This window comes from Acipenser ruthenus, chromosome 22, assembly GCF_902713425.1.
Source record: "Acipenser ruthenus chromosome 22, fAciRut3.2 maternal haplotype, whole genome shotgun sequence".
Classification (NCBI taxonomy): Eukaryota; Metazoa; Chordata; class Actinopteri; order Acipenseriformes; family Acipenseridae; genus Acipenser; species Acipenser ruthenus.
The window spans coordinates 4,788,131-4,801,175 of NC_081210.1; the positions used below are offsets into that span (position 1 = coordinate 4,788,131).

A 13,045-nucleotide genomic window follows, 5' to 3' on the forward strand; every position below is an offset into this window, starting at 1 on the left:
CTTGCCCCGAAAAGAAATGTTTATTTTAAAAGCTTCCTCCGGTTAATATTCAAACATTAGTACAACAGCCGAACCGCTTGTACTCAAATACATTATATAGACTAGTTCAACAAAATCTTATCAGCTTTCCACTGCTATGGCTACTGCCTTAATACATTTCTCCTCAAAAATGTGTGGAATTGGGTAGGCCGTGCGAAGCCCCGATCTATCTATGTCTGACTGACTGAGTAGCGCGATTACTAACCTGGGCTGCCAGTCATTCCAGCTCCACTGCAGTTTGTGGGCGCTGCTCAGCCGAGACCCGAGGGATCTGCGGCTCATTACCTTTGAGAGAACAGCATGGCCCAGGTTAGACGGGGACGATTCTGCGTACAACTGTATATTTTGCGTTTTTATTTAATGCCAATGAATGAAACACAAAGCATCTAACTCGGTTACAGTCACTGCAAATGTGGCCCTCAGTTCCGGTCGTCCTTCATTCAGTCCTTCCTTCCTTCTTTCTTTCTTTCTTTTTTTTCTTTCCTTCCTTTCTTTCTTTCTTTCTTTATTTCTCCATCTCCTCTGTTGCTTGCTGCTCGGAGAGGTTTCGTTTGCGAAAGCAGCGCCACCTGCAGGCTACCTCTGTGGTGCGAGGTATCCTGTCATTTTTCAAAACAAAAGCAAACAGCTCCCGGTGACCCTTCCTTGGACATGGTGGGTTTTGCGCGGGCCGCGGGTCTTAAAAATACATGAAGGTGAAGTTAGACATTCGGCCAACACTTTTGATTTTTTTTTTAATTATTGATGACATTTCCTGCTAACATTGTCAGCTCACTGATCCTTTAGTCGCACGTCTAAAACGATAACAGAATTGGGTGACATTTTGTTGGTGGGTATTTAGCAAGACCAACCTGTGCGTCGGGAAGTGTGAGAGGATCCTATGGCAAGCCAAATTATCATTTAGAGATATCTCAAATTGCACTTTAAGATACCTTGAAATATTTAGAGAGATGCCTGTAAATCAGCTGTAGATATCTTTAAATTAACATGAGACATCTGTAAATAAGCCATTTTGAAGATGTCTTAATTTCATTTTGAGATAGAGTGCGTTGTTAAATTCACCCCTGCATGCATCGATGTAAAGCGGATTCACCAAACCGTTGTTAAATTCACCAGGATTTGCTCAACTAACTGTTGTTAAATTCACCGGTGCGTCGCCGTGAAGCAGCGGATACACCGGGGTTGAGAGTCGGTGAACTGCAGCAAAACCGAAATGGCCGCTACCACTGTGGAAGTTTTGTCTTGTACGGAGATACTGTTATCAATGTAACTGTAGATTCAGAGACACCAAATCTTTTGAAAATGGATATGGAGTTGTGTATTTTTAATAAAAATATAATAACGCTAATAAACATATTGATAAACAATATCACATGTGCCAACTTCTCCAGAGTAGCCGACTGAGCTGGTGACGTACAATAATTCGATATGAGAGAGAGAACAGGTTATTATTATTATTATTATTATTATTATTATTATTATTATTATTATTATTATTTATCGTGTATGTTATTTGTCCTTTTATACTGCAAACAAATATGTTACAAAGTTGCGAAAAGTGGGCGAACTGTATTTGAAAGTGTATCCATTAATATGTTTATATTTATAAATATTTACAGCAGCAGGCTAGCTGCTTTCTACATTTTAATGTAACAACAAGCTAGCTCCTAATTAGTCGGATTAAGACATCCTTCGTCCCAACAAGCTTTCAGCTCACACCTTTCTATCATTATTATCAGCTATGTTGATTTACCAAACTTGTTAAATGTCACTTCAGACTCAGCGATGCAGAGCCACCGATCAATTTAACAACACACCCATATCTAAAAAATGAAACAAAGATATCGCCAAATGACTTCCTGTGAAAATGCTCTTTGTTCTGAATGGACTTCATGTCTATTTAGAGATACCGGTATCTCAAAATGAACAGGAAGTTATTTCGAGATATCGCTAAATGAACGGACGCTATTTCGAGATATCTTAAAATGATTTAGATATATCTTAAAATATTTAGAGGTATCTTAAAATTCTTTAGAGATATCTTAAAATATTTAGAGATATCTATAAATTAATTTGAGTTATCTCCAAATGATCATTTGGCTTGCCATAAGGATCCCAGGGAAGCCAGATCGTTAGCACAATATTAACCCTGATCTGAATCTTCGAGAAATTATGTCCAACAATATCACCCCACGGGCTGACTTCTTCACACATCTGCTATTTAAATAATAATACAACAATTAAGCAGCAACGCTGTCAAGTCTCTTTTATTTTGTCGTTTTATTTTAAAATCTCTGTTTTCAAAAGGTATAACAGTAATTAAACACAAATAACAAAAAGGAAATTAATTCATAAATCTTATTTAAAATGCTGTGCTGTTCTAGTGGTATTAAATTCACTAGTTTCATATGACATAGATAGAGGCTTTGCCCCCGGCCCCTATGAATTATGGGAAACACATTATCACACAGCTCAAAGAAGACTGGAAGACCCTTTAAACAGAAAGGGAAATTACTGATAATTAGAAATTATCAAGTATCTGTTTATCTCTCCTTCTCAATCTGTTTCAAACCTCATCCCTGGCTTTCTCTCTGGTTTCTCAGTAGTTCAGTTACCTAGCAACCAGATGTGCAGAGTAGGAGAGGGCAGACTGTGTATCAGGTCTGTTTGATTACATAGAGAGAAGATGTGAGGTATAAGGGCGACCAGCAAGCCCTGCCAGCACTAGGGACTGCATTAAGGATTGGAAGCTTACACACCCACATTGAAAATATCAGCAGCCGTGCAGGCATTTCCTGAGCCATTCTAAAGCTTGAATACGCCATTTAAAAATGCACTGTGGAGCATTGCAGCTTGAATCATTAAAATCGTCTTTAAACCAAGCACATTCTACAGGTACCCTTCCCTCTACCTGTAATACCATGTCTGCTATTTGCTGAGATGCTGCAACTCATGGAAATACTTCACTTAACTGCCCTATGCAGTACAGCAACATTTGAATGTGTTGTATACTTCCAGCTAGTATCACAAACGAATAATGTCCCAGTGTACCTCTTAACCCTCTCAATCAGTGATTACTGTAAATGACATAAACAAGGCCAGCAACTCATTCCTCAGACCAAGTATAAAAAGCAGCCACAGGCTTTCAATCAGAACTGCTTCTGCAAGTGCCCCTTTTTTGTCTAAACAAAGACTGAACAAAGCTCTGTCCGACAGATGGGTCTGAATTAACAGTCCCAGTGTGGACAGGTTTAGTAAGAAGAATGCCTCAATACCTCCACCAGAGGGCAGAAGAGAACTGGAGACAGTGAGTTTGGTTGGCAGAGGGAAGTATTTTGAAACAGTGCTTCCTATCTACCACACAGCCTGATCTTCTGGCTGTCAGCGATTCCCACTTCTGCTATTTGAAGCTCCTTATCTTTCTGAGCCGGGCTATTCTGAGCTGTTTTCTGAGGCTTGCATTTGATTAGTCAACAAGACCACATTTTCTGTATTGCTGTGTACTTTTCCTAACTTAGGTTGTAGAATGCTATAAAAAAATAGTAAAGTACCATCCACAAACAATATAGTTTCCAATAATATACCATAGTATGTACCACAGTTTATGGTATTGTAGTATTTTTTTGTAATGTATGGACTATAAGAACTAGAAGAAACTAAAGCAGACCCTCAAGTAAAATCTACAAGCAACAGTACTAAAAATTATAATTATTATACCCTTCTCTCTCTTATACTCAAAGCACAGATAAGGTTGATTCCAGATAAGCAGAGGCAACTGTAAATATTGCTCACATCTCAATCTGGCAAGGTTTGAGCTTAGACTCAGGCAAAAATGATAAGATGTTAAAGGCAAAAGGGTTTAAATGCAGCTCGTCCTTCTACTTGAAAAAAAAAAAAACCTAATGAATTCCCAGGAAAGCCTTGCAGATTGTTTCCAAAATGACCCTTGATTGACCAGAGGATGCAGCAATGCAGAAATGTCATTAAATACACCAGGGACCAAAACAGACACACTCAGACACTGAGCACACAGACAAACACACACACACACACACATGTGCAATATGCTATTAATTACTGCGGTCCCTCACATACACCCACATTACTGTTGTTTTTGTTGTAGTCTGACTGCCTCCCTCCATATAGTAGTACATCAGTGCTGTCATTAACACTGCTTCTAATGCATTCGATTACTACAGTCAGGAAATAAACGGCTTTCCCATTACCTCAGTGGCAAGGCCATCGATCTGTATTTACATCATACTCGCTGCCTGTGAGGCCTGCCTGGCCTTTGCTCCTGCTCGCCTACTCACAACTGCTCAACTGCAGCCCGGCACTATGACATCACCGCCATCGCTTGGCAACGCTCAGCCACAATAAACAAAAGAGCAGGCAAGTGCTTCTCAGACAGGCTAGGGATGTCGTTGGTTCAAGATGACTTTAGAGCCAATGCTCCTTCTATCTTTACACACAAAGCATTTTGTAATGGAAAAAAAGACAAAAATCATTGTTCAGTCAAAACCTAATAAATGCAAATAAATGCTGTAATGTTCTTTCTTAGGACTGACAAAGAAGAACTGACAAGAAAGAGAATGCGTTATGAATACAGCAACATTCATATTTGGTGCGTCAAACTGTTGCAGAGAAAGGCAGAGCAAGGCTTGGGTTTTAATTAAGAGGGATTGATTGGGGGCATGAGCTGGGAGTAATTAACAGATCATTCAAGTTGCTGTTATGAAAAGGTTTGGAAAGTCAAAGGAACACCAATTAGCATTAATTAAAAAACAAACAATTCAGTTATTACGTACCGTAATTCTACCTTTTCAAGGAAATTCTCATCAAATGCTAATTGGTACGCATCACTTGACATTAAACCCACAATAACAACAGTGCATGCCGCTGTTTAATTAGCACAGTGCAATAGCATGGATGTGCATTCAGTAACAAGCCTTGTCTACAGAACCTCATGATTACAGGACCACATAAAGCAGGACCACTACACTGTAAACTGCATTTTCAGATCATTATACAAAAGTTACCTGCGGTAATACACAAAGTTCTGATCCCTGTCAGAAGTTACAGTATTCAGTCCCCCGGTGACATTGAGTGCAGTGCAAAAATTTTAAAATGTGTTCCAAGTGAGTTCAGGCCAGCACTCACCGCCATCGCCAACGCCCATTGAGAGCATGTCTACTGCTTGGGGCGTCAGCTTTATATTTAGACTGGGAGATATGAGTTATCTTGTCTACTTGACAGATGTTTGTTGACATACCACAGCATGGAATACAAAGGCTATTCACTCATTTAGTGACGTGTAATACAATCGTGATACATTGCAACAATGTGGTTTAACCACAAATCAAGGATTCTATTTGAATCATGTTGCACACAACTTTAAACCAGGTTTTATATCTAATCCTTGTTTAAAATGAATCCAAGGTTAAACATTTCTTAATCCAAGATTAAAACACAATCCCAGATGAATTAATCCTAGTTAAGCACTAAACAGAGTTTGTTTTTAAATACAGCCTGGTTCAACCAACTCTCAGTGTTTTACCCTGAAGAAAACCACTAGCAGACCACAGCATCACCAAAACCATTGCCCAAGCATTGCCATTGAAGAATATTGGATAACAGCACAGATAATGTCAGGAGTGTATTTTCCTCTGCTGCCTGCACCGAAATTGTTTGCCAAAGGATATAAGCAATGGCCCCAATCTCAAACTTATCTTCCCATATGAAGCATAGTATTAAATCATTGTTATTATAACTACCTTCAGTGTAGCAAGCAGGGGGCACATGGACTCCCTGCAAAGTGTGATTGCAGGAGCCAGTGTCAGAGGTCTCTTTGCCCTCTCCTACAGGACCAGTCCAATGCTGTAACTCGCTAAACTGCTCAAACGCCAGCAAATTCATTACCTCCGGTCCACTGAACGCCCTTTACTGTCATTAAATACCACCCCCCAGGGCCCATTGCCATTTATGGCTTGATTTTACTAGCGGTTGCTTTCATCAATAGTACCCACCCTGCTCTGGGCCACAAGACATGTGAACCATAGGCACAGTGCATAACAGGCGCTCCAACATCTGGCCAACATCTGGGACCTGGTGAGCTCATGGCTCCCCTCAGGCTGCTCCGTGGAGCCAGCATGTTGATAGAAAGCCTCCACCCTGTACTGGAAGTCAGTCCAGCAGCACAGACCCCTCACTGGCTGGGGCTGCATGCACACAGAGGGAGCTGTTGCAGCTCTGAGGCACTTTACGGGTTAATACCTCACTGATGCACATTCACTGTCTGTCACTCAGCACCAAAGTGCCAATTCCCTCGCCTGTGTTGTTTGTTCTCCAGGTGTTTTTGCTACGGCTGTTCGTGGTCCACAGTCATTGGTCCTGACTGTTTTTTCCAAGTCCATGTTTGCTTCTGTCTTTAAAACTAAGCCTCCTTCTATGTGTAGCTGTGGCAAAGTGGTTTGCAGTGAGCAGGTGTAGGGGTGATGCAGTGCTCAAGACAATGACAAACAACAAAGTACTGGTGAAATTATGATTTATTTATAATCCAAAGTCTGATGACAAAAGTAAAGAATAATGAGCACCAGCAATACACAACGATGTGTATTGCTCAGTTAAATCCATGGGTTCAGTCCCGAAACAATAAACACGGTATTTAAACACACACAGTTAACACAAACACGGTCACAAGTCCAAAGTGAGTGCTGTAGTGCTTGTGGTGAAAATACAATTTATCGTGAACAAGTGCAGTGTTGTCCGGTTTGATGCTGGCCTTTAGCGACAGCTCCGGATCGTGTTAGCAATCTAATAACAACAAACAAGTAGATTTTAGACAAGACAAGACAAAACAAACAAAACACTCACGATAACACTTACGTTCTCCTTCCGGTTCAAAGGAACAGATCACCTTGCTACGTCCCCTTATGTACCGTCAGTCACGCCCCCTTGGTTAACGATTGCAATCCACGGCTGCCATATCGTTTCCCTTCCGAGTTAATGACTTGGTGTACCATAGCTCCGCCCCCTTTCTAGATGGCCGACTTCCACCTAACCCTGGGAATGAATTGTCTGGCCATCCAGTCCAGGGCACTCTGTTCCTTTTACACAGCGCTCTCAAAGGCCAGGAGGGAGATTTATCACCAAGAATCATTCTGTCTCTGTCACAGTAGCCTACACCCCAGAACTCTGGCGATGCCATTTGTAAATTATGCACACTGACAGACAGAGCAGCTCTGTGGATAATTACAAGACAGTTATGTCATTTCAGCAACAGTCCATTAATAATGGAAATTGGCATCTTGGTCTCTGTTGTAAAAGTCTGTCCAGCAGCTTGAAAAAAATAAACAGAGAAGAGAGACAGTGAGAAGGCAGTGAGACAGAGGCTATGATCACTGAAGAACTGAGCCTACCATCACTCACTGCTGGTACAGTTTAAACATACTTTTTAAGACTTCAATGGTGAAAAAGGATCTGGAATGGGTTGCAGCTCTGCTGCCTTCCTCCTAAGAGGCGGCTTGGAGTTTATTGTGTTGCTTGGGAGCGTGAGGAAAGACAGCTTAGCAGGCTCCCATTCTTCAGAACAAGAGGCAGTGTGGCATAATGGTTAGAGCAGAGGGACTGGGAGGCAATGTGCTCTAGTGGTTACAGCAGGGGGACTGGGAGGCAGTGTGGCATAGTGGTTACAGCAGAGGGACTGGGAGGCAGTGTGGCATAGTGGTTAGAGCTGAAGGACTGGGATGCAGTGTAGCAGTTGTTTCAACCAATTTACTGCAGGGAAACAGCTGCCAGTGGGATTGATGCTGGGGGTGCTGTGACAGTATTGTGCCACAGAGGGCACCAAAGATCCTAACTCCTAGGTTTCTTCAAACTGTGTATACTTCTCTCTAATTAGATATTGGCAGCTTCGCAGGCATGGTTTGAATTAATGACGATGACATCACCCGACTCTGGCGTGCTCTGCTTGTTTATGTAGGTCCCTGGGGTCCCAGCGCACCTCAACAGAAAGGAGAGTTTCCGGAATATAAAACTTTGTTGAAGTGTGTTATTTGGAGATTATCTTTCAGGCAGTGCTGGCTTGGTGGCTGGGTACAGGGTGGTTGAAAAAGTCACTTGACCTTGACACAGTGGAATGGAACCACATCTCTTCAGTCTACTGCTTTTCTCTACAGCGCACCCCTCACACATTAGAAGCACCTCGCTACAGTCAGCTTGAAAAGCAGGTTATAATATCTGCTTGGATCATTGGATCGGGTGAGGGTCCCTCAACATCAAAATCCCACTGAGGTCTGAGAGCAGGTAAAACAGTGACACCTCCAACCCACATACCTGCCTCAATCCCTCTCCACCTCTTTCCTTCTTTAACTCCCCCTTCTCTCCCTCCTTTCCTCCCCCTCCAGTGATGCTGCAGGGTGGGTGTGTGGGTAGCTGGCTGTGGAGATCGAATCCCTGAGTTGACCGGGAGGGACGAGTTGAGAACTAGCCTGCAGTGGAGCAGAGAGAAGAAACGGAGCAGACTGATACACACTCACTCAGAAGCTGTGTTCACTGGCTCACAGTCCATCTACAGCACAACACCCCATTCTCACCATGCTAGGCTGGGACATCTGGGCAATTCTTTCCTTTACTGCTGTTCTCTCTGAGGCATTCCCTCTGACCAACATCAAGATCACACAAGGTGAGTGAGCAATTCAGACCTTGAAAGTAAGTGCTATAGTTATCTATAATTATATATTTCTTTACCTTATGGTCATTTAGCTGCTAGATATATTTTATCAAATTCCTGTGTCACTTTAATATGTTTTTTTTTTGAGTTGGAAAATTACATACTAAGTTCCTAACAGTAACAAGTAGGCCATTTATTATCAGTTATACAGGAGAGAATTAGTAATCAAGCAGAAACCATGTAACTGCATGAGCTGGCAAATGAAAGCCGTTGACAAAGATGCATTGGAGTTAAACACAAAATTGTGCATCAATTTAAAAGGTTAATACAGAGAAAATAGTCCATGAGGCAATTTCATTGTGTAATTACCTCATTAAAAATAATTCAAAGGAACCTGGAAAAAGGCCAGACAATGACTTCAATACATGTCCAAAACTTGCATCTTCCAAGTACAGAAGCCAGATTTATTCAGAGCCAGGGACTCCATCTGTATTACAGTGATAGAACAGGACTGACAGTGCCCAAAGCTACGGATAAATACAACATTTAAATGTTTTACAATTGAATTACAAAGCTTTCCAGTCATAATTATTGACCATTGGGGTTTGCGACATTTCCGAGGTGTTCATAAAGGGTTTAGAGAGGGCGGTTTCAGCATTATCTCTGCAGTTCCAGTGTGGCTGCACTGTCACTGTCAGTCCCTCGGCTGTGTAACACTGCACATAGATCTAGGATGCCACTTGTACAGACTGTTAGTGCTGTCTGCATGAGATACACAGACTTGTAGAAACAGATTTATAGTATGTGCTTATTTCTTAGCAAGGTGTCCCCTAGGACTGTGTGGTCTGGTGGTTAAAGAAAAGGTCTTGTAACCAGGAGGTCTCCAGTTTAAATCTTGGCTCACTCACAGACTCACTGTGTGACCCTGAGCAAGTCACTTATCCTTGTGCTCTGTCTTTCGAGTGAGAAGTTGTTATAAGTGAGGCTGATGCATAGTTCACACACCCTAGTCTCTGTAAGTAGCCTTGGATAAAGGCATCTGCCGAATAAACAAATAATAATAGGACAGAATGGATTTTGCTGTCCATAGTATACTGCCACCATCTCTCTACTAAAATAAGCACACCTTAAAATATACAGTACACTATGGTTAATGGTTTTCCACTGGTAATTACCAAAAGCATGCTTAGTTTTACTAAAGAACAGAGACAGTTTGTGATGAAATACAAATTAAATGTTTATCACTGCAAGCTTGTTACAGTTCTATGCATTGGCTGGTCTGTTACTGCTTTGAGAACACTGTGGTCCATTCCTAGTGAAAGGACCTACCAGTACTGCAGAACCTAATGCTACCATTTAGCAATGTGAACTCTGCCACAGCTACAGTAATTCTGTAGTTTGCCTTGGTTAAACGATGAATAGACTGTGCTTCATCGTATTTTTAACAGTGCTCTGTGATTTATGTATGCTTTCACTACCATATGCTGTTACAATGTCTACACTTTGTTATGCTTTTACACTGCATTAACTGGACTGGATTCACCATGGCCACAGTGAACAGCTATTAGCACAGTATAGAGATAGATATTACAGAGCCAGAGGCTTTAGGTGACCCCCAGCTTATACCCCACTGACCTTGAAGTCCGATTACTATTTTTTCTGATACTCTGATCGTAGTATTAATCCCTTTCTAAAATCTTTCTTCCACTTTTAGTTTTAAATTTGATTGTTTAGTCATTTAGTAACGTGTAGACAGAACTGAAAATGAAGGTACAGGGTGACAGTGCTGGAGAGCTGTGATTGGAGTGGTTTATTTTCATGTTTTACTAGCCAGCTACATACTAATTAAAGTGTCTAGCCACGCCAGTAACCCTAGCCCCTCCACCTTCAGCTCTGCCACTGCAGCTGGCGGACTCTAGCCAGCCAGCCCTCTGCCCTCTCTTCTGGACGGAGTTTGAAGGTCATTGTTACCGTTTCTTCCCGCTGAACCGAACCTGGGCTGAGGCTGACCTCTACTGCGCTGAGTTCTCCAACGGCCACAAGTCAGCCAAGCTCCCATCCATACACAGGTAGCATGGATATTTTATTCATATACAGCTACACACACCGTACACATGTTTCTGTAATTGTCATGAGGAAACTCCAAGCATTAATACCATGTATTTAACAGCTAGGACCATTGAGATACCTGCATTGTTGGAATGTGTATAGATCATTTTCTGTTTTAAAACAACAAGTTAAATGTGTCTGCCAAAATAGCTATACGTGTTGCTATTATTACCTGTGATGTCGTTTCCTGTTGAGTTGGTTCCTGTGCAGAGAGCTAGGTGGGTGATGCTACTGACATGCTTTATCCCCCTCTCTCTCTTAGCTGGGAAGAGAATGTTTTTGTCTATGATCTGGTGAACAGTCGCATCCCTGGCATCCCCACAGACATCTGGATCGGACTCCATGACCGGAGACAGGTGGTTATTTCATTAGTATAAGTCACATCCCAATATAGAACCTATTAGCAGCAAGTACACTTATAATGTGTAGATCTCACAGTCATAATGTCACTGACAATACATTTGAAACATTTAAACAAACAGATTCCCTGTGTGTAATCTGTTTTTTATTTAGAGTTAATGACTTATATGTATATACATCGGTGGCTACCTCCATATGAGAGTATATTTTCTCTTGCACGCTTTATATGACAGACACAGTAAAGAGTCAGCAAGAAATACACGTTCAACCTGATTAGAGGTAGCTGCCGAACACTTAGTAACATACATTGTAGAGATTATCCAGAAAGGATTAAGCAGTGCCTTCCCCACTGCAACTGGAACCAAGTCCTCTTCTTTAAAGAAAGTAGCACAATGAAGATAAGGATGATGAATAAAGCCTGACCCTATTGTCGTCCCTCTCCTTTCGCCTCCCAGGAAGGCACTCTGGAGTGGACGGATGGCTCCCCCTATGAGTACAGTTACTGGGATGGGAACCAGCCGGACGATGGCATCCATCGCATCCCAGAGGAGGAGGACTGTGTGGAGATCTGGTACCGACAGAGCAGTGGTGAGTGACCATAGAGTTCTGGTACATGCCGTGCAGAGTAATCCAGAACTGATGAGTAGTAACCATAGAGATACAGAACTACTGAGAGATATATAATTATCCTCAGTGCAGCTTTGAACTGTGAAGATCAATGTCAATGACAAAGCATTCTAAATGTTAAACCACAACAGGTTCTATATAAATAGATGAAGTATGTTAATATCAGGGTTTTTATTTAGATTTAATGACTTCTAATCAAGGTGAAAGTGTACTTTCTCTTGCACTGTCTGTATAACAGACCCTGACACAGCAAGGAGGGCAAGAGAAATACACTCTCAACTTGATTAGAGGTAGGGACCGAACATTTGCTAAACATATATTAGAAACAGGTCATAGCATAGTAAAAGCAGTTGTAGAAGTTAAACTAACTGAAGCTGAAATGCGGTTACCATTCTGACAGCTCTGAGATCCTGGAATGATAACAGCTGTGACAAAGCCTTTCCCTTCGTCTGTAAAATCCCCACACTGGAGAATTAGCCCCCCCCCCCCCAGCTTGTGTCCGTTCCTGAAGAGAACTCCTTCCCTTGGCCCCCCACACCTCCACCTCTCCAGCACTGGCATCCAGTTCTGACCCTGTGAGACATTGCTTGCAATCGGCCAGTGAAACCCAGCCAGGCCCTTACACTCTCTGGAGCCTGCACACATCTGATCCTCGTTTGAAGCACAACAATTTATTGCTTGTACTCAGGTCTCTGAAGGGACTCTAATTGTTTATGATTTTATTTGGAAAGGTTTATGACTTTTAATAAACATGCAGCTGTTCTCATGGTCAGAATGTTGCTCAGTTGGGTGTGCCTGGAGTGAAGGGCAGGGGGTCATTGATAGAGATGTCATTCCTCATACACTTTCTAAATGCACATAAGACTGCAAAGAATATTCTGGGATACCATTCCTTAAGAGCCCAAAGAGGTTTCCTGCCTGCCTGGGATACACAAACTTAATAATTCAAAATGTCACTTTGTCTTCTCTTAGCATCACTGTTTCTAAATCAGTATTACTGTAATATAAAATGTAAAGGAAATTTGTTACCAGACAATTATATTTATAAGACGCAGCATGTGTTTTTGCAATCTGCTGCACTTTCTTTTTAATTGAAACATAATTAAGAAACCTGTTACTGTTAAATGAGTATTTTTTTTTCTATCTATCTTCTCACATTCCTGTCCATTTACTATAGTGGGTGGAGCTATGTAATGCTAATAAAACTGTTTACTACCCTGTATTTATCGTAATCATTTT

At 41.6% G+C, this 13,045-nt stretch overlaps 2 protein-coding genes across 2 annotated transcripts in view; one reads left to right on the plus strand and one right to left on the minus strand.

The window, feature by feature from the left end:
• The window catches only part of LOC117431505 (serine/threonine-protein kinase SMG1-like), a 30,542-nt gene extending 29,848 nt beyond the window's left edge, over window positions 1-694 (minus strand). The window contains exon 1 of the mRNA XM_034052473.3: window positions 245-694. Within this exon, the coding sequence (XP_033908364.3) occupies window positions 245-321 (77 nt within the window). The 5' untranslated portion in view covers window positions 322-694. The remainder of the gene's footprint in view (window positions 1-244) is intronic.
• A 7,416-nt stretch (window positions 695-8,110) lies between these two features.
• On the plus strand, window positions 8,111-13,026 carry LOC117431074 (C-type lectin domain family 19 member A-like). The gene is made up of 6 exons (XM_034051682.3): window positions 8,111-8,343; window positions 8,445-8,722; window positions 10,602-10,779; window positions 11,082-11,175; window positions 11,635-11,767; window positions 12,207-13,026. Exons 2-6 carry the CDS (start codon window positions 8,635-8,637, stop codon window positions 12,281-12,283), a joined length of 570 nt encoding a protein of 189 aa, XP_033907573.1. The 5' UTR covers window positions 8,111-8,343; window positions 8,445-8,634; the 3' UTR covers window positions 12,284-13,026.
• Window positions 13,027-13,045: the final 19 nt, after the last annotated feature.